Here is a 22,679-nt window from a genome sequence, read left to right on the forward strand (position 1 = left end):
CTAAAACCCAGGGGGCAAGGGTTTTAAGTTATGACCTGGGGGCATATAAGGTTTTTATAGAAGGCGTTGTCGTAGAAACTTCAAGAAAGGCTTATTCAATTGGAAATCCAAAGGGCTAGTGCCCTTTTTAATAGTCGAAAGTGATTGGAGGGCAACTAGCGCCCCCACGCCCATCATTCCCCCAAACACATCCAATCAAACTTTTGAGATAGCCATTTTGTTCAGCGTAGTTGATTTCCAGATAGAAAGTATGTTTTTGAGGAGGACACTCCCCCACAACCCTCAGGGCAAGGTTTGTAAGCTATGCCCTGGGGGCATATACGGTTTTATAGAAGGTGTTGTCATAGAAACTTCAAAAAAGGCTCATTCGATTGGAAATTAAAAGGGCTAGTGCCCTTTTTAATAGTTGAAAGTGATTGGACGGTAACTAACCCCCCTCTCACGCCCATCTTTTCCCCAAACACATCCAATCAAAAGTTTGAGACAGCCATTTTGTTCAGCGTAGTTGAAAGTTCTGGAAATTAGGTCTTTGAGGATGACAGCCCCTCCAGAGCCCTCAGGACAAGGGTTGTAAGTTATGCCCTGGGGGCATATAGTTTTTATAGAACGGGTCGTCGTAAAAGCTTCAAAAAGGGCTCATTCGATTAGAAATTGAAATGGCATGAGCCCTTTTTAATAGTCGAAAGTAATTGGGACGCAACTAACACCCCTTCCACGCCCACCATTTCCCCAAACACATCCAATCAAAATTTTGAGATAGCCATTTTGTTCCACGCAGTTAAAGCTCAGGAAATTTTACCTTTGAGCAGGACACTCCGCTCACTGTCTTCAAAGCACGGGTTATAAGTTATGCCCTGGGGTCATATAAGCTTTTATTGAAATCTTTGTCATAGAAACTTGAAAAAGGGCTCATTCGATTGGAAATTCAAAGGTCTAGTGCCCATTTTAATAGTCGAAAGTGATTTGAGGGCAACTAGCCCCCCTCTCTCGCCCACCTTTTTCTAAAACACATCCAATCAAAATTTTTAGATAGCCATATTGTTCAGTGTTCTGGATTTCCAGATATAAATTATGTTTTTGAGGAGGACACTCCCCCACAGCCGTCAGGGCAATGGTTGTTAGTTATACCCTGGGGGCGTATAAGGTTTTTACCGAACGAGTCGTCGTAGAAACTTCAAAAAGGGCTCACTTGATTGTAAATTGGAATGACTAGTGCCCTTTTTAATAGTCAAAAATGATTGGACTGCAACTAACCCCCCTTCCAAGCCCACCATACCTCCTATCATATCTAATCAAAATTTGGAGATAATCATTTTGTTCCACGCAGTTTAAAGTTCAGGAAATTATACTTTTGTGCAGGACACTCCTCCCACAGTCTTCAGGGCAAGGGTTATAAGTTATACCCTGGAGGAATATAAGGTTTTTATTGAAATGTTTGTCGTAGAAACTTGAAAAAGGGCTCATTCGATTTGAAAGTCAAAGGGCTAGTGCACTTTTTAATAGTCGAAAGTGTTTTGAGGGCAACTAACCCCCCTCTTACGCCCACCTTTTCCCCAAACACATCCAATCAAAATTTTGAGATATCCATTTTATTCAATGCAGTTGGAAGTTTTGAAAATTAGGTCTTTAAGGATGAAAACCCATCCCCCCCCCCCACAACCCTCAGGCCAAGGGTTTTAAGTTATGTCCTGGGAGCATGTAAGGTTTTTATTGAAATTGATGTTGTAAAAACATCCAAAAGAGCTCATTCAATTGAAAATTGAAAGGGCTATTGCCCTTTTAGAATCAAATATAAGAAAAAAGAAAAGCAAAGGTATTCAACCAACCAGGTGTATCGAGAAGTAAAAATTGAGACAGCCAAACAAAAGAGCAAGGAACGGTATGATAATGATAAAGATTACCGAAACAAACATAAGAAAAAAATCGCTACTAGAATAATGGGTAGATACTGGGGTGACAAAAGCTATAATGAAAAAATTAAATTCTCTGCGAAGTTGTACCGAAGAACGCATAAGGACAAAGGGAAAAATTACATTCAGAAATACAAGAAGATGGCAAAAATACAGGCTGATCTTCGTAAATTGAGAAACATTTTACGCATGTTTAACCAGGATCACAAAAAGAATTCAAAATTACAGATTAAAATTCTCTTTGAAAGAGCGGATGCTGTTGAAAAGTCGGCTAGAAATGCTTTGGCAAAGCTTCATAGTAATATCCAAAAGAAATGTTGTCAGTTTAATGAAAAGCCTCCAAGGTATAGATTGGCCACTGCGGAACAGTTTATAGATGCAATGGAAAATATTCGACAACACAGTGAATATACGGAGGCATACTTCTTAGACAATTTGTATATTAATTTTGGAAGGAGTAATTGCAGTTTATGTAGCAGCAATAAAAATACATATACAAGCATACCTATCAACAACAAAGGAAAAGCAATGTTTTTCAATTATGTCGAAAACGAACCTGTTAGGGTTATTAGTATATGTCTTTGTAAGACCAATGATTTAGAACAAATTCCTGGAACACCTCCTCATGAAAAAAGTATTTATAACTGTTTTTTCAACAATTTTGTTAGTTCTACTGAATGTTTAGCAAAAACTGCTCTATGTTGTAGAATAAGCTTTCCTGAAAAGTACAAGACAACTATTGAAAAAGGCTCTGAAACTAGATCTGACAAGGAAGTTATGATGGCTGATCCAGTGCCAGTTATCTGTACCTGCTGCCCAAGTTTCCTATATAAAGATTGAAATAAAGCAAATTTTCTCAAGCTCATAACTTTTGATGGGTACGAGTAAACTTGATGAAACTAAGATAAGCCTAAGATACGCGCTTTAGAGCATCTTTTCCTCAAATTTTTTATTCTTGTGAGTAGGGTCGTTTTTCTAGCTTGTCTTGTCGGGTTAAAAGCTGACCTCATGCCGAAACGAGTTTATTGTAGTTCTATACTGGAAGGCATCTTATATATCAAGTACAAAAAACCTAACTAAAAATAAAAATAATCTTAAAATTTTCAGGTATTTTTCTAGTTTGAATTAAAAGATTGATATCTTAAAAGATATCATAAATATTTTTGCAGTTTATATAATAGCCTTAGTGATTCTGAACTTTCAAGTTTACTTGAACAAGTATCTTTCGAAAAGTTTTATAGTAATCAAACAGTGCGTGGTAATGAACTAAAATAAGACTCGTCTCGATAGTAAACGAAACTCTAAAATACGGAATTTTGTAACCGATAGATACATCAAAAGAATTTTGCCTTATTTTTGAAAAATGGGGGGAACAACCCCTAAAAGTCACATAATACTGATGAAAATCACATTATCAGAGAACCTGACTGTAGAGGTTTTAAGCTTTGATCTGCAAATATGTGGAATTTGGTATTTTTGGCTAGAAGAAAGATCATGGATGCATGTTTATTTGTTTTTCCCCACAGGTGTATTGATCAAGATTGGCAATAAAAACGCAGTTTTTAGTTATATAAGGAATCAGTCTGGTTAATTATGAAACAATTTGTGGTAGCAAACTGTATATTAAGATCAACTCATCTCAATAGTAAACAAAACTCTAAAAAACGGAATTTTAATATCAATAAATAGAATCAGATTTTTATGCTGATTTTAAATATGTACGTTTTATCAAGTTATTATTTATATTAAAAGACGATCATTAGAAGATCATACACAGCGCACTATCCCTGCCTAAGTAAAGAACAATGTGGGCACAATGTTTTTTCTTCTCCATACCTGGGCACTTCATATCAAAGGAGTCGTCTTAGAAACTACGAAAATGGCTCTTCCGATTGGAAATTGGAGTGGCTAGTGTCTTTTTAATAGTCAAAAGTGATTGGAGGGCAACTAGCCCCACACTCATCATTCCCCAAAACACATCCAATCAAAATTTTGAGATAGCTATTTTGCTCAGCGTAGTTGATTTCAAGATAGAAAATATGTTTTTGAAGAGGACACTCCCTAACAACCCTCGGGGCAAGGGTTTTAAGTTATGCCCTGAGGGTATATAAGAACGATGTACTATTTATTATTTTTTCCTTTAGAGCAGGGCGCTTCATATGGAAGGGGTCGTCGAGGAAACTTCAAAAGGGGCTCATTCGATTGGAAATTGAAATTTTTATTGCCCTTTTTAATAGCCAAAAGTAATTGGAGGGCAAATAGCCCCCCCCCCTATGCCCATCATTCCCCCAAACAAATCCAATCAAAATTTTGAGATAGCTATTTTGTTCATTGTAGTTGATTTCCAAATAGAAAATATGTTTTTGAGGAGGACACTCCCCCACAACCCTCAGGGCAAGGGTTTTAAGTTATGCCGTGGGTGCATATAAGGTTTTTATAGAAGGTGTTGTCGTAGAAACTTCAAAACAGGCTCATTCGATTGAAAATTCAAAGGGCTAGTACCCTTTTTAATAGTTGAAAGTGATTGGAGGGCAACTAGCCCTCCCCCCCCCCCCACGCCCATCATTCCCCCAAACACATCCAATCAAAATTTTGAGATAGCAATTTTGTTCAGCATAACTGATTTTCAGATAGAAAATATTTTTTTTGAGGGAGACACTCCCCCACAACCCTAAGGGCAAGGGTTTAAGTTATGCCCTGGGGGCCTATAAGGTTCTTATAGAAGGCGTTGTTGTAGGAACTTCAAAAAAGGCTCATTCAATTAAAAATTCAAAGGGCTAGTGCCCTTTTTAATAGTCGAAAGTGATTGGAGGGCGACTAGCCCCCCCCCCCCCTCCAAGCCCATCATTTCCCCAAACACATCCAATCAAAATTTTGAGATAGCCAGTTTGTTCAGCGTAGTTGATTTCCACACAGAACATATGTTTGTGAGGAGGACACTCCCCCAGAGCCCTCAGGGCAAGGGTTTTAAGTCATGCCCTGGGGACATATAAGGTTTTTAAAGAAGGCTTTGTTGTAGAAACTTCAAAAAGGCTCATTCAATTAGAAATTAAAAGGGCTAGTGCCCTTCTTAATCGTCGAAAGTGATTGGAGGGCAACTAGACCCCCCCCCTCCACGCTCATCATTCCCCCTAACATATCCAATTAAAGTTGTAGATGGCCATTTTGCTCAGCATAGTTGATTTCCAGATACAAATTTTGTGTATGAGGAGGACACTCCCCAAAAACCCTCGATGAAAGGGTTGCAAGTTATGCCCTTGGGGCAAGTAATGTTCTTATAGAAAGCATTGTAGTAGAAACTTCAATAAGGGCTATTTAGACGAGGCAATCAAAGGGTTGGTGCCCTTTTTAATAGTTAAAAGTTATTGGAGGGAAACTATTCCCCCCCCCCACGCCCCTCTTCCCCCAAACAAATCCAATCAAAATTTTTAGATATCCATTCTATTCAACGTAGTTGATTTCGAGATAGAAAATATGTTTTTGAGGAGAACACTTCCCCACAGCCCTCAGAGCAAGGGTTGTGATTTATGCCCTGGGGGCATTTCAGGCTTTTATAGAAAGTAGTGTCATAAAAACTTCAAAAAAAGCTCGTTCGATTGAAAATTCAGAGGGTTTGTGCCCTTTTTAATTGTCAACAAGCATTGGAAGTCCAATAGCCCCCCTTCCCCCACGCCCCTCAGGCCCTCCAATAAGTCCCATAAAAATTTTGAGATAGCCACATTTTGTTCAGCATAGTTGATTTCCAGATACAAAATATGTTTTTGAGGAGGATTCTCCCCCACAGCCCTCAGGGAAAGGATTGTAAGTTATGCCCTGGGAGTATACAAGGTTTTTACAGAAGGCGTTGTCATAGAAACTTCAAAAAAGGGCTTATTTGATTTGAAATTCAAAGGGATAGTGCCCTTTTTAATAGTCAAAAGTGATGTGATATTTTTTGTTGTTGTGGTTGTTTAGACCAGGGCACTTCGTATTAAAGGAGTTGTCGTGGGAACTTCTAAAGGGGCTCAATTGATTGAAAATAGAGAGTTGATGCCCTTTTTAATAGTCGAAAGGGATTGGAGGGCAACTAATCCCCTTTCACTCCCCCTTCCCACTCCCACCCTCTGACTGGTCTCTTGTTTATAAAAACTAGATGTTGCCTTAGGATTAAATCAAAATGTACCGTGTTAATGGTTATTACCACTAAGGTGTCTCAGCAGTACTCCAAAAGCGATTGGGAATGTTATGTTTGTATTTTCGGGGCTATTTCTGCTCTTAAAACTTAACCAAATCAAAATAGCGTAAGTGTATCCAAGCTATCAAAGAAAGTAAATAGATTTTTTTGCAAATGATATCAAGTTTTCCATTTCAAGTCGACTAGAGGAGGTATGAAACTATATTAAACAGTACTATATGTGTCAAGAATTTTAAAAGGGTGTATGTTGTTAAAAATTGCTGAAAATTTTTCTCCACCACACAAATAGCAGGCCAAACAATAAAGTCTTAAAAAACGAAAAGATTTAAAGTGTTATTTTCTTTTTCCCTGAAAAAAACTATGTAAATATAAAACGAACAGAAATTAATTAAAAAACTTATTCCACAAAATAAGTTTTTCAAAGAAAAGTAAAGAAGTCCATTACACAAAAAATGACCAAAAATTAAATCAAATAATCTACCAAGCATGAAACTACCACAAATCAGCATCAATAAATAAATGAAAGCCAAAACGAACAGAAATTACAATAAATAACCAAGTCAAACTCAAAACGAGCAGAAATTAACATAGGTTGGGTGCAAAACCCCTATGCCTTCCCAAGGCCAGAATAAAATTCGCACTTTACGGGAAAAAAAGGAATGTGCATTGTCAGTTTAATATACATATACACGCTGATTTATATTTTGTAATCAAAATGTTAATATTATTTGGTTTATTAAAGTTATAAAAGTAAAAACATTTATATTTTTTTTTGGTAAAGTGCAAATTTCGTTCTGGCTTTGGGAAGGCATAGGGGTTAACTTATTTTAATTTTTCCTTGTTTTGAGTTTGAGTTGATTATTTATTGTAATTTCTGTTCGTCTTTAGTTTCATTTATTTTTTGATGCTGATTTGTGGCAGTTTTACGCTTGGTAGATTATTTGATTATATTTTTGCTAATGTTTGGTGTAATGGAGTTCTTTACTTTTCTTTTAAAAACTTATTTTGTGGAAAAAATTTTTAATTAATACATTAAAGTGATTAGTGCTATGTATGAGAATAACACTGCTGTGGTTAAGGTAGAAAAATGAGGTTAGCAGCTGGTTTTGCATTAAATCATGAGTTAAGTAGGGTTGTGTTCTATCCCCCTTTATTTGGCTTATTTTGATGGACTTTATTTTATGGAGCACAGGAAAGGTAATGAGAGACCACAGAATCAAATGGGAAGGAAAATGTCTCCTGGACTTAGATTATCTGACGATTTAAGCATCCTAGATGAATAGATGAGCTAAATGAATGAACTTTTAGAGGTTTCGTGAGTTCAGGGTGCTAGAATAGATTTGAAAATTAATTTTAAGAAGACTAAGTCACTAAGGATAGGAATAAGTGAAGATGAAAAGGTGACGTTGAGTATTTAAAACATTGATCAGGTGGGCAGCTTCACTTACCTTGGTAGTATGATTAGTAAAGATGGTGGGAGCAATGAAGATGTTAAAAGTAAAATAGCCAAGGCTCAGGATATTTTTTCACAGTTAAGAAAAAAGTTTGGAAAGTTTGGACATCATAAAGAAAGATTTAAAGAAAATGGGAACTTAGTGGGAGGCTGTAAAAAGGACAGCTTTGAATAGATTGGGATGGAGGAGCGTGCGTGCCTGTTTTGGCCTCAGGCTGCTTAGTGCTGTGGTGAGTTGTTAGTTGTAGTAGTAGTATGTCTTTTCCCCAATAATGATCAAAAGATATAAGGTTATCATGAATGTGACATTGTCTTGTGAGATGTATTGATAAAGGAAAATGAAAAGATAGTAAGTTAAAACACATGACAACCAGTAATCCTCAACAGGAATGAATATTTTGAGATTTTTCAAAGGACTGTGGTGGGGGTGTAGTTGATGTTTAAAGAAGGTCTGTTTAAGGACAGAAGGTACTGTTGTTTTTTTTTTGTACATTTGAACATGTTCTTTTCTGGTGAAAGAACCCTCCTGTTCCTTTCAGGGGCAGTCATGTCTTCAAAACTACTTGGATCAAGGAGAACTCTTATCACAAACAGTACAATGTCTCTCTGTCTCCTCTGATGAATATCTACTTTTCAATATTAAAAGAATGGATACAGAGATGAATCCAAACATGGGGAAAAGCCAGAATCTGTTGTTCAAAGGACCAAGAAGAATTTCAAAAAATGTCATATGCCCCTACACAAAATCCTCTAGTACATCATACTATTCTAGCTTTGCAGGTGCATAAGAGGCCTTAAGTGACATACAACATCAAAACCAAGGTGAAATTGAATTTATTATGTTCAAAATAATTAGAGGATGTGTGTTGTTCACTTAAAAATTGGATGAAACCATCTAATGTATTATATTCTGAGAACTTCTTTAAAATAAAGGAGTTAAAACTTATCTATCAAAATTGAAACACATAGCTATGCTATAGCCTAAATAAGGGCTTGAGCTGGTTTCAGCCTCAAAACCCTATTCCTTTATGGTTTGGAAGATTTTTGGGAATATATTTATAATGTAAGTCAAACTTGAATTCAATGTTTCTTATTTTTGCAAGTTCAAAAAGGCTCTTCACATGCTTTACAAACCTAAAGCCTTAGAAGTAGAAAAGGAGCAGATCTAAGAGGGGACATTAGATGGTTTTATCTAAGAGGGGACATTAAGAATACCTAAAGTTGAATTTCAAATTGGTCTAGAAAAATTCATGTAGCACTACAGCTAATGGAGTTAGTGACAAGTTACTATAATTTACCTTAAATTGCAGCTTGGAGCAAATTTAAGGATTTTCCATCCTTGTAATGCTCCGTGATGACATCTAATGGTTTTTTTTTTTGTTTGTCGTGATTTGCTTGTTACATTTGGTTTGTAGACTCAGCAGCTTCCCAGTTGTAGAGGAACTCCTGCTGTTGCCAATCTTTGTCAAGTCTTTGCTAGAAGGCAATCGTCGAGTCTGCAGACTCAGTAGCTTCAGAGAGCTGATTCCACAAGTTGGTTATTCATTGGCTGAAGAAATGGTTTCTTTCTCTGATAGAAGAGTGCTCCTTGAAAATTTTCATTGAATGTCCTCTTGTCACAAGGCGTTCTGGGGGAGCAAGGAGACCAGGAAGAGTATTTTTTGAAATGACTTTGTGGGTTAGAATCATGTCCCCTTGCTTCCTACAATATGTGAGAGTAGGGAGCTTCAGATGACGCAAACGCTCTTTGTATGGCACTTGTTTGAGGCCATCAACCATCTTAGTTGCTCTTCTCTGTACTTTTTCTAGTATTTCCCTGTCCTTCTTAAAATAGGGGGACGCCAGGGACATTCGAATCTCAAGGCGTGGACGAACCAGTGCCTTGTAGAGCTTCATAAATACTTTAGGACGCCGGCTAGAGATACTTCTTTTAATAAGTCCAAGGGATTGGAAGGCAGAAGAAGATACAGATTTTGCACAGGTACTGAAACTCAGCCAATGATCAACAATGACTCCAAGATCTCTTTCTTCAGTAACTGCAGAGAGGGGGTTACCTTGGAGATGGTACTGCTGATGTGGATTATGTTTGCCAAAATGAATGACATGAAATTTTTCAGCATTAAAGGAGAGGAGCCATTTATCAGCCCAGCTTCCAAGAATATCAAGGTCCGTTTGTATAGATTGGAGATCAGATGGTATAGCAGCTTTGTCAACAAGTTTTGGGTCATCAGCATAAAGTGTGAGGAGGTTCGAGAGAAGGTTTGGTGCATCATTAATATAAAAATTGAAGAGAATTGGTCCAAGGATGGTCCCCTGGGGGACGCCACTTAACACAGTTATGGATGAAGATAAATGAGGAACACCTTGAGAATCATAGACCCTGATGGCTTGTGTTCTTTCTGATAGGAAACTCTGTATCCACTGCACTGTAACACCATCAACAGCTGCTGCCTTCAGTTTGGTGATCAGGAATTCATGACATACCCTGTCAAAAGCTTTTCCCTGTCAGGGAAAAAGGGAGGTTTACCCTGTCAGGAGCACCATATCAACAGGAAATCCTAGATGCAGCAGTGATGTTACATACTTGTATGTCTGTATTAGGTTAGTGTCCATGGATCTACCAGATCTGAAGCCATGTTGAGAAGGAGTTAGTAGTTGTTAGTGTTGAATGAGAGCTCTATAATGCAATTATTCTTTATTTTTCCTTGCTATAGCCTACAACTAGAATGTTGATTAGAATTGGAACTATTCAATTTAGCCATTGTAAATTTGTAATGATAATAAGCAACATATACACAGATCTACAGCCCCAACTGGGGCTTGGAAAGCTGTTTCCTCCTCTACTTGCAAGGCTTTAAAGATTATGTGGACAAAAATTAGACCAAGCCTGTTTTGGCAATTTTGTCTTGGCTAACAGCAGTATTACTCAAGATAATAACACTAAAATGGAGGGTAGTGGATGTATTTACAGAATCAGCCAATGCCCTAAACCTATTCCAGTACTTGAAGGTTATAATGGTATCAAATGGGTGCTATACCCTACCCTAAGGCCTTATTTTGGCTCCTGTTGTAAGGTGCTGACAAGAGCCTCTATTATTAAGTTTTTTGTGTACTAAAATTCCTCCTATGAAGTAAATACTGTAATAACAAAAGAGCAGTACCATTCAATTCCCTAATCAACATACTTTCCAAATATCATAATTACTACTGTCACAATTATACCTTAGCCATCATAATGGTACTAGATATAGCCCTAAATAATGTATTTGTCAATTATTTTCATTGCTGCAACATTGACCTTGCCTCTGTTAAAAAGGCAAACAATTCTATTACCTGTTATACAGCATTATAAAAGAATAAGGAATACTGGATAAATATAACATAGATAATTCATTGGGGCAAAAAAGTGGGGTCTATAGTGGAGATCCCATGTACTTGCAGAAGCTCAAGCTCATATGTGGAACATACTAACCAGAATTTGGAAATGAGGCCACTACATCATAAAGATTCTATTTCATTTGCTTTAAAGTAAAATTCTAAGGGTGTAGATTTCACTTCAGCCCTTTTGGAACATATTGTTGATTTTCCAGACCATTTTATTTTGTTCAATAATGTCTCTTTGATTTCTAGGGACCAGGTTTAAAGCAAAATTTTTGTAAGACTTGACATTAAGAAAATTTTAATCAAGAATATGGCTTTAGGTAGAGACATGGGTGAATTTGCTTTGAACTCTATTTACAATAATTTATTAAGATCAGATAGAATACAGTTCAATTCACCCAATGCCATTACCCTCTGTCCAAGTGTTAGTTCATTTCATGCTAACAAACCAGATCCAAGATAGTCAAAGAGACTTGCTTCCATTTTTGCTTTGGAAAGAATAAGATTATTATACACTATATAGTTTATTTGTATATAAATTATTGTTTTTAATTGTTTTAGTTTAGCATTACTACTGATGATGGTCACTGCATATGTGACCAAAATATTTAGTATTTTTGTGAAATGTATCAATTTCTACTAAAAGGGTTTTATCTCTATTTGAACTTTTATTTATTGTTGGATAAATACATTATTTGAACCAATTAAGAAAAGGATTAAGGTGGAAGGCACCATGCCAATCTGACAGGTCAAAAATACAGCTATTAATTAACAAAGAAATACAACACAGAACAAGATGACACAGAACAAGATGACACACAACAGAAAAAACTATCATTAAGGTCTATCCTTTTTTAGAAAGGACAAAGAAGTCCAGAAAAATTTGCAGTTTAGAGCAATTAAGATGATCAATGGATTGCGGCAAGTGTCTTATGAAGAATGTCTGCATCATCTTAAACATTACCTTAAATCGCACTTGCTAGCGATATGGACGAGTCCAGTGTATGCCAGTTAGTGATGATAGGGCCGCGGGACATCAGCTTCATCCCATTGCGTGAGCCATAGTTTGGTTTCCCATTCCTTATCGAGATTGGCTTTGAAACTGTCAATGGATGGTGAACTCACTGTCGTTTTGCTCAGATCGTTCCAGAGGCTTATGATGTGGTTGGAGAAGAAATAAACATCCAAGACTTACATATAGTCCAAGACTTACATATAGAAAAAAACAAGAAGATTCTCTAGCTCATATAATTATACCTGAAAACACCATATTTGCCCACTCCTTGCATTGCATAACAAGAGGACACTCAAAAAGACTTTCAAAACAACATCATACCATTAGAGAAAGAAGCCACTTCTTCAGTCAGAGAGTTACCATCCTATGGAATCAGCCTTAAGAAAACATAACATCTGCTGATTCAACTCACATATTTAAGAACAGTGACATAGAGTGGCTACATCACAAGTCCCTGTTCAACTGGGAGATAGCTGAATCCTCAACTAGGAAGTATTAAACAACTGGACAAGAAAATCATTCCAATAGAAATCATTAAGAACATAAAAGAGATTGGAATCCTTCAATTGCTCCAATCTAGAACTCTTGTTAATTTTGAAGTACTATCTGGGACTATTTAAGAGATAGGGTGCATTGCCAGAGCTGTTGTTATTATATTCAGGTAGTATCTATTAGAAAATGAAGTGGTAGTATTCTTTTGTTATTCTAGTGTTTGCTCCAGAAGAGCTACAACCATAGGATGCTACTATTTCTTATAAGCTACAGTCCAGGCTATATCCCATCTGGCCTTATTAGAAAGGGGATGGGCTGTACCATGGTATTGATCACTGTGTTTAGAAAGTGTGCTGAATGGGGAATATATTAAGAGGAAGATATTAGTACTACTTTGGATAAATGTATACAAGATTCCATAACTGATATAATGAAAAGGTGGACATACTACTTGATTTCTTTTTTTTATGATCTTTCCACATACACTGATAATTCACTGCAAATGCAGCCACCCCCCTGATGGACCCATATATACCTCAAGGAATATAATACAATTGTTGCTTTACAATATGAAAGATCTTTTTAATAATCAGGCTATCAAGTGTCTTTCCAATATTATAAAGTTTTTTTTAATCATTTCAAATAATATTTTGATAAATTATTCATTTCATTTATTTTAAACAAAAAAAAAATGGAGTAAGTCATAGGCTTGTTCCATTACAAAAACAATTGAGAACAGCAAACAAAATAAAAAAAAACAAGGATTGGACCCCTGGGCATTTACTGGTACCAAAATAGTAACTAATTCCATAGGCTGAACACATTATGGAAATAAACAAATACAACAGAAGGCACAGAAACAAAATCATGACACTCTTCTTAGGGGCACTGAGTAAAAACAGCTTTTACAAATGCCATAAATATTATGGTTCTATATGATGATCCCCAAGCCATAGCAAATTCCCTTAGTGATCAATTTACCTCTATCTTCACACCTGTTGACAGTGCCCCACTCCCATATCCCCCCAAATAAAACAGCATAAGTGTAATGCCACCTATTACTATTAATAGAGGTAACCTTAAAGCATGTCTTAAAAATATGAACCCAAATAAATCAGTTGGACCAGATGGCATTTCCCCTTGACTTCTCAAAGAAATACATACTGAACTATCTCTTCTTTCACCCAGCTTTTCCAGAAGTCTCTAGATTTAAAATGCATACCTCTAAAATGAAAATTAGCACATATTACCCCAGTGCACAAAGGTTGTAACAGAGATGAGGCAGTCCTACAGTATCAATCAGTATCACCCACAGACCAATCAGTATCACCTCTGCCATGGGAAAAATACTTGAAAGCATAGTCAACTCTGCAGTCATTCAACATCTGACTCAAAATAAGCTGTTGTCTGTGCCAGAATGGTTTCCAGTCTTCTAATTTATAAGGTACCATATTAAATATATACAAATCTATTTTTACATTTAAGAAAAAACGCTCAATATGGCCTGAAATTCTACTGAAATAGGCTACCAGAAATTTTACCTTAAAAACTAGAGCTAATGAAAAAAAGATTGAAAAAACCAAATTAAAGTAAAATATTATTTTCAAAGTTTAGATGGGTCTGGGTTTACTTTAAACCTGCCAGGTAGCCTGTGCAATCTTCTAACCACTGGAAATAAGAAGCATATAGAGGTAATAGCTTGATAACACTTTAACAATGTATAAATTAGGCCCTATATTTATTCTTGAAAGTTTCATTCACCTAACTTGACTATTTTCCAAGATAGCAGAAAACCCTCTAGGCTAAACTAGAGCATTGCCACTCTTTAAAGTATTAGAAATAGGGAATTAGTAGGTAACATCTTCCTAGTGCATAATTTGGGCTAATTTTGCTGTGAAGTCATTTTTGAGGGGTTTAAGCTCATTTTTGAGCTTGTTTTAAAATTTCTACACATTTGTTTTCAAAATTCCCTTGGTGTGTCACTTTGTTTACCTGGATTTTGAAGTTAGAATTTTTTTTATTCTAATTCCCAAGGGACCTACCCTTTGTCTCAATTCATCTAAACAGCTGATCGAACAGCTGTGGCTGTTTGTAAATAAAGCCAAGCTTCTTCTTCTTCTGAATTTGCAGTCAGGAACGGAGCACAGTTGCCAAACGATAAATATTAAAAACGCCACAGATTACGTTGGCCTTCCGTTTTCTGCGTACTTTTGGTGATGATTTGTTCTCCGTGCTTTTGGTGATAATTTGTGCAGAAGGGAGCAATATCAAACAAACAAGAGGCCGAGTTGGTACCAGCGGGATTTAATCCTTAAACTGCTGGGACTAGGTGATTTGAGTATTGCACTTCCCACATTTTGTCTACCTCAAGAACTTTCAGGGCAAAAAGAACTTCAAATTAGAAAATATATTGGCTGAGAAGTGTATTTAGAAAGCATATTGGCATATTATTCGCCAGGACCACAGAATACGAAGGTGTGTAACTTGTAGAAATTACATCCTTTGTGTTGACCTTGGCGTCCTTGAGAGTGGATCAAGTGAAATCTTAGAACAGTTTTTTTGGAAAATTAAATAGGACATAGACTATTTTATATACTTGCTGATCAGTTTTGACTATTATTTTCATCGAATCCTGTGCAATTATCGAACTTAAGCTCGCGATAAAAGTGCCTACGTGACCGCCCGCCCACGTGCCTTTTTAAATTTTAACCCGGGCGCCAAGTTTTGATCGCTTGGCGTTGTACTGTGGTTTTGTTCTCAGCCGAGTTCTCAGCAAAGAAATAGAAGAAAATGCCGCCGAAAGTGTCAACAAACAAGAGAACCCGGGTAAGCCCAAAGAAAAATGAAGATGAGTGTGGTAGCTGTAGACGCGAACTTGATGAACAGTCCCAAGCTTTGTCTTGTGATGGTTGTGATAAGTGGCTGTGCATAGATTGAGTTGGAATCTCAAAATCAGAATACCAACTATTTTGCAAAATGACTGACAGCCTCACCTGTGAGTGGTTCTGTCCTGTGTGTAAGGTTACTGGGAATAGCAGCCTTGGCTCAAATGCTACACAAAAGCTTATCGAAGCTACCGTTTCAAAAGCTGTGACCTCTTCTCTGGATCAGTTTCGGCAAGATCTTAAACAAGAACTGGGGAACATTAACAGCAAAATCTCTAACTTGGAAAGTGAGATCGCAGGCAAGTGCACCCTAGCAGAAGTTGAATCCAAATTAGAAGATATAGTTACTAGCAGGCTGAACCGGTGTCAGAGCGATACTACCAAGAACTTTGAAAGTGATGTTAGACGGATCATCCGTGAGGACAGAGAGAGACAGAAAAGGCAGCTCAACATCGTAGTTTACGGAGTTCCTGAATCATGTGAAGAGGCAGCTGATATTCTGATGTTTATTCAGGATCATCTTGCCCAGTCATACAATCTGCCCTCTGTCAAAATTTTGAAGCCGCAGCGGCTCGGGAACAATCCACCGAAACCAGGTGACCGACCTAGACCTGTCCTCTTCCTCACTGATAACTACAAGATAAAAAAGGAGATTGTGACTAAGTCGAGGGAGCTGAAGGGTGCTGTGCAGTTTCACTTTGACCGCACAAAGGCGGAAAGGGAGAAACGAAAACAAATCCAAACTTCAAAAACGGGGCAGCGACGGAGCACTAAAGTGCCCACTGCCTGCTGAGGATAGCCCATATGTAAATAGTTTCCACAGTTGTAGTAGTGTCGATGATAGTGATTCATTTAAGAGTGGCAATAATAGTTGTGCTTTCCATTCATGCTCGAGCCCTAGCTCATCAGACATTAGTTTCAAGAGTTTGCCAAAAGTGATACATTATAGTAACCCTCCACAGACTAGTCAAAAGAAATTATTGAAGCTTTTTTACACGAACATTGATACAGTGACAAATAAGCTTCCTGAACTAAAACTTACAACTACTGCTGAAGAATACGATGTGTTGTGTATCTGCGAGCTGACCCCCAAGAACTCTACTACCCCACTGGAAGATGATCATATCATGATCCCCGGATATCGCCTGTTCTCGAATCTCTCAACTCACCCCAGAAGAGGCGTTGCTGTTTATGTGAAGGATGTATTACAGGTCAGAGATTTGACTTTGAATCATGATTATTCCCCCTGGGTTGAGAGTGTTTTTGTTAATATTGTTATTGGGGGGAACCCACTTCTAATAGGATGCGTTTATAGAAGCCCAAGCAGCCCAGATGCCGCTGCCTCTTATGGGGCTCTTACTCAATTAGCTGATCATGCATCTAAGCATTGTAACCAAGATTTTATTTTAATTGGAGATCTAAATATGCCTGATATTTTGTGGGTGGATGGAGCAGGTTACCATCAAAGTTCAACTGCAACTAACCCGTTTGTGGAATATTTAGGCAACAATAATCTGTACCAATTAATTGATCAGCCAACCCGTTACAAAAACAACCAGATACCATCTCTACTAGACTTGACAATCACTAACAACCCAGGACTGCTAGTGAATACTGATTACCTGCCCCCCATTGGCGCTAGCGATCACCTCTGTATTTCCCATGACTTGCTAATAAGTCAACCACCAAACAACTGCACCAAACAAACGTATACCGACTACAGCAGGATCAGGGAAATACTACAGGCGGTTGCATGGGATCAAGTGACTAACAGTGATGATATAGAGCAAGCCTGGCTAAATTTCAAGAACGCCGTCCTCCATGTTGAGCAGCTTTGTACTTCAACGTCTTTTGTCAAGGCACCTAGAACACTGCCTCACATAGATCGACCCATTAAAAGAGCCATGAACAGGAAGAAAAAGGCACTTTCGAAGTACAAGAAGTGTGTATGCACACGACACTGGGAGCATTATGCCAGAGCCAGGAATAAGTTGAGACATCAACCTAGGCATTTTATGGCAGAATATGAGGAGAAGATAGCCTTTAGTATAAAGGAAAACCCTAAACGATTTTGGAGGTATGTGTCCAAGAAAGATAAGAACAGGCGATCAATACCATTCTTATTCAACGCTGAAGGGAAAAAGTTGGAAGACCCAGAAGCTATAGCAAACTTGCTTAACACTACCTTCGCTTCGAACTTCTCCTCAGACTCATCAGCTGAACCCTCATGTCCTGACCCCAGACATATCGAACATCTTATGCCGAAACTCATCATCACGACTGAAGAGGTTAAGAAAAGACTATCAAAGCTGGACCCTAACAAAGCCAAAGGACCAGACGGCATCCATCCCAGGCTGCTCAAAGAAATCTCTGATATAGTCACCGAACCGCTCTGCTCCTTGTATAATCTGTCTTTGAAGACAAAGAAACTACCACCTGATTGGCGTACAGCAACAATAACTCCAATATTTAAGAAAGGTTCCAGAAGCCAGCCAGAGAACTACCGGCCCATAAGCCTTACCTCAGTCGTTGCTAAGCTGAGTGAAGGAATTGTCAATGATGCCGTTATAGCTCACATGACAAGGAATGGTCTCCTTTACAGCGGCCAACATGGCTTTAGAAAAGGAATGTCCATTGAAACGAACCTGATCCAAGCTTATGAATCAATCACTGAGGTTATCGAATCGGGATCCCCTGTAGACGTGTTCCTACTGGACCAGGCAAAAGCCTTCGATAAAATGTCCCACCGGTACCTGATGATTAAACTGTCAGCATATCACATTGATGTAGACGTAGCCCAGTGGATCCATAGCTTTCTGTCTGATAGAATCCAGATTGCTGCAGTCTACGACCACAACGGAAACCTCGTGTACTCGGCACCAGTAAATGTCAGAAGTGGTGTGCCACAGGGAACTAAGTTGGGCCCAACTTTATTCAACCTCTACATTAACGATGCTCCTGAGGTTGTCCAGAATCTGCTGGAACTATATGCAGACGATTCCAAACTCTTTGGACCTGCCGCTTCTGACGAAGACTGCAATGCCCTGCAACAAGACTTAACAAACCTCTGCCAATGGGCCTCAACTTGGACACTAGAGTTTAACCCAAGCAAATGTAAAGTTTTACATCTTGGACTGAACAACCCTTGCCATAGCTACCATATGTTGGACTCTACTGGTGCTATAACACCCATCCAAAGCGCAGAGGAAGAACGTGATCTCGGGGTAATCATAGATAATAAGCTGAAGTTCCATAGTCACTACCGAACTCAAGCCGCAAAGGCAAACAAGATCCTAGGCCTAATCAAGCGATCAGTAACTAGTCGCCACCCCAGGGTCATTATGAAGCTTTACACAGCCCTTGTCCGCCCTCATCTTGAGTTTGGGATGGCAGTTGCAAACCCCCACTTTAAATGCAATGCAGAGTTGCTTGAAAAAGTCCAGAGAAGAGCTACTAGGCTCCCATTTGCCAACCAACAAATCCCATATGAGCAACGCCTAGAAAAGCTTGATTTGCAAACTCTGACCTACCGTAGAAAAAGGGGGGACGTAATTTTGGCATATAAGTTGATGAACAGCAGTGTTATCAAGCCCATTCTCGAACAGGACCAGTCTAGCAGAGCGCGAGGTAACCCCATAAAACTCCGCCAAAGATTCAGCAGAAAGCGTGAGAAATACAACTTCTTCACCAATCGCGTTGTTCCGTTGTGGAATTCACTGAGCGATTCAACTGTTTCCGCAGCTTCAGTTAACAGCTTCAAGACTGGCGTTGACCATGACTGGAGGAACAAGCCATGGAGGACGCAGTGGGATGAGCCTGCATCCACCACTAGGGTCTATTAGTGTGTGATATTCAACTGTCCTGTATACGTGTAGGATGTGATGATCCACTAATGAATTGTGCAACGAACTCCTGTCAATACTACCTGGCGACATCTACAGGTTCCTGCAACCTTAGTCGCTAGAAGATGCGATTTAAGGTAATTTAAGGTAATAACATTTTACTAATAATACCATACATGGAAAAATAATAATTATCATTCCTGTATTGGCTACAAATAAGAATTTTTTCTCTCAAGACAGTTTTAAAGAAATATGTGGTAAAATTCTACTGTAGCTACTTTTGGCTATTTTGGAAGGGGGTTTAGGTTATGAAAATGAAACTTTCAGGGATGTGTCTAAAGGCTAAAGTATGTTCTGGGAAGGCATTTTGAAGTACCTACCTCTACTCCCTCTCTGTCTAGAGGGTCCTGACCTTTGATGACCTTGAAAAATCTGTGTTATAAAAGTGAAACCTTGCAAAATAGATCTTCTGCTAAATGAAGTAGGCTACAACTAAATTGTCTTCACAACTTTGCTCAATCCCAATTTATAAGGTTTTAAAGATATGCAAATACATTTCCAAATTAAAAAAAAAACATCAACATGGCTTAAATTCTTATTTACAACATGGCTTAAATTCTTAAATTTGTATTTTCAGAACTAGAGCCAGAGAAAAAGAAACTGATAAATGAAAATAAAGGTAAAATGTTGTTTTGTCAAAATTTCAATTGGTGTAAACCTGTCATGTAGGCAAATTTCAGGACCCTCTAGAGGGAGTAGTGGAGGTAGGTAGGGTAAGACACCCAGTAGTTGGCCACCTGCCTATTCTCAGACAGAATCTAACTAACAGGGAACCTACCTCTAGACACATGCCATCTTCTAAAAACTTTCTAAGCACATTAGCCTAGAGGTAGGTTCCCTGTTAGTTACATTCTGTCCAAGAATAGGCAGGTGGCCGACTACTGGGTGTCTTACCCTACTTAGAAAATACCTTACTGGGACATACTTTAGCATGTAGACCCATCCCTGAAAGTTTCATTTTCCTAACCTAACCTCTTTCCAAGATAGCAAAAGGTGAATAAAGTAGAATTTTACCCAATTTTTTTGTAGGCTACTTCAATTAAGCAGAAGATTGATTTTGCAAGATTTCACTTTTATAACACACAGTTTTAAAGGTCAGGGTTGGTCAATATATACCAAATCATATTATCGAGTTACAAATAAAGTGAATACACCATTTGATGCCTTTTTTTATGCTGATTATTAATATAATAATCATTTCTATCGGAAATGAATTTCATTCCCCCCCCCCCTTTATAGGCTATACCTAACCCAACCTAACCCTGAATTGGCATATATAGGGGGGGGGGCTGGAATTCATTTCCTATAGAAATGCTTACTATATTCGTAATCAGCATAAAAAAGGCATCGAATGGTGTATTCACTTTAGTCCTAACTCAATAGGCCTAATATGATTTGGTATATATTGAGCCAGGGCCCTCTAGAGGGAGAAGGGATGGAGGTAGAAACTTTGGCTATCTTTCAGCAAACTGAAAGATAGCCAATAGATGGAGGCTATCTTTCAGCAAACTGAAGGTTAGGCTGATCATAACCCTTGCCAAGGAAGATGACAAATTTTTAACTTATAGGCTAGGCTACCAAGATGTTTCTAAAAGAAGAATATAATTATTTACTTTCAAGCCAGTTCCAAGAACAATAGCGTCATATTCCTCATCCATTTTTTGGCAGTACTTAGGCTAGTCAAATGAAGGGTAAAGAATTCTATTTGGGATCCAATTTTTACAACACAACATCAAAAAGAACATGCGTTTCAACCCTTCCGAGTTATGTCGGATCCAACCATTTCTATGGATTGCTTTCCAAACAGTTCGTGGTAAAAAACCGTAAGTAATAAGCGACTCGGCTCAATAGTAACCGAAGCTCTAAAAAACAGAATTTTTACTTCAGTAGATACATCAAAAGAATCAATTTATTATGCTGATTCCAAATATATAAGATTCAGCAAGTTAAGCTAGTCCGGAAGGATGCAAACTTTCTTTGCTGACCACGCGCAACTGGATATGGAGCTTAAACCCCCTAACTAATCACTCTGAACAGGGCTGCCCCAACATCATGGGTGCTGTTGGAGCAAACCCCAGGGTTTCATACTCAGAACCCAGGCGTAGGAACGGTTGGCCTTGCGATCCTCCTCCTGAAAATAATTGCAACGAAAAGAAATGTTACTCAAGCCTGGAATCTTATTGGTTATAATTTATTACGACCTCGGCACGTCCCTGGACATCCTTTGAACCTTTCTGACCAAGGTGGGCTGAGTATCGCCACATAGAATGTCTTAACCATGAATATCCCAGGATCCAAAGACCTACTGGGCTTGAGATGTGGGATTGCCATACTTGGAATGACAAAAACATACCTGCCGAGATCAGGCGATGAAGAAATCCCAAGTACAGGTCACAAGATGATTTGGTCAGACCAAATCTCCGGTAGAAGCAGCGGTGTAGGCCTGCTCCTAAACAAGAAGGTGAATAAATGCCTCATATCCCACAACCCAATATCGGATAGGCTACTCACTGCCCGATCCAACCACAGGCATGGGAACATGTTGGTTAATGTGTGCTACGCACCAGCGAATGTCTCCCCAGTGGACGAAAAAAACTATTCAGCTCTGACATCTGCTCTATCTCGGATTTACCCTCACGACGTTTTGGCCGGGGCGGGTGATTTCAAAGCAATTGTATCTCACCCCAGCATAGCTTTTAAGCCTTTAGTTGGACCGATTACCCCTGATTCTTTGAATGAAAATGGGACCCGACTCCTCCAGCCGTGCAATATTCACGAATTGGTCATTGCCAACACCCTGTTTCACAGCAAAAGATATCTATAAGCCAACATTGTATAGCAACGACGGGCGAACGCGGAAGATGATTGACTAAATCATAGTCAACCAAAGATAGCGCTCATCAGTTATGAATTGTAGAACATATCATTCCGCTGAGATAGGGATTAGTTGCCACGAACTGCCACTTGCGTCTTAAAGCTCAGCCTTCAGAACGAGACCAGTCATAGTTGGACCCCCAGAAACTAAAACTTGAGGCATTCCGTCAAAAGTACACAGTTGAAATTCAGAACAGGTTTGAATCCCTGAATATCCTTGTCGACCCGGTTACGTTCTGACAGATAAATAAAAAGGGTGTACTAGAGGTTGCCACTAATACCGTAGGTTGCCACTAATACCGTCGGTCACAAGATGTATCCAAAGAAGCCCTGCCTGTTGCAAGAAGCACTGCAAATCATTGAATAGCGCCGGAAAACGTGGCTGGCCGGATATATACCCTCCTATAGACGGCTAAACGGGATCAGAAACAAAGTTATTTGCCATAATAAACGATAATTTGTTGATAAAAGGCTGAAGAGCTAAAAGATGCGGCATGAAAAGGTGATGTCATGTTGCTCTTCAAGCTTGTCAGAGATCTTAGTGATGAGAAACCACCAAAGATAGGCGTAGTTAAATCCATCTCTGTCAAAAT

The 22,679-nt window shown here is 38.5% G+C and overlaps 2 protein-coding genes across 2 annotated transcripts in view; one reads left to right on the forward strand and one right to left on the reverse strand.

Annotated features, from left to right (window-relative positions):
* The window catches only part of LOC148943351 (rab GDP dissociation inhibitor alpha-like), a 53,482-nt gene extending 32,522 nt beyond the window's left edge, over window positions 1–20,960 (reverse strand). The window contains exon 1 of the mRNA XM_089100852.1: window positions 20,826–20,960. Coding sequence (XP_088956978.1) covers window positions 20,826–20,870 — 45 coding nt within the window. The 5' untranslated portion in view covers window positions 20,871–20,960. The remainder of the gene's footprint in view (window positions 1–20,825) is intronic.
* A 530-nt stretch (window positions 20,961–21,490) lies between these two features.
* On the forward strand, window positions 21,491–22,036 carry LOC148943352 (protein CFDP2-like). Its single transcript, XM_089101107.1, has one exon. It carries the CDS (start codon window positions 21,491–21,493, stop codon window positions 22,034–22,036), a length of 546 nt encoding a protein of 181 aa, XP_088957233.1.
* Window positions 22,037–22,679: the final 643 nt, after the last annotated feature.

The sequence above is a fragment of the Artemia sp. Qi Xiang Cuo genome, chromosome 15, assembly GCF_049724085.1.
Source record: "Artemia sp. Qi Xiang Cuo chromosome 15, ASM4972408v1, whole genome shotgun sequence".
Taxonomy (NCBI): domain Eukaryota; kingdom Metazoa; phylum Arthropoda; class Branchiopoda; order Anostraca; family Artemiidae; genus Artemia; species Artemia sp. Qi Xiang Cuo.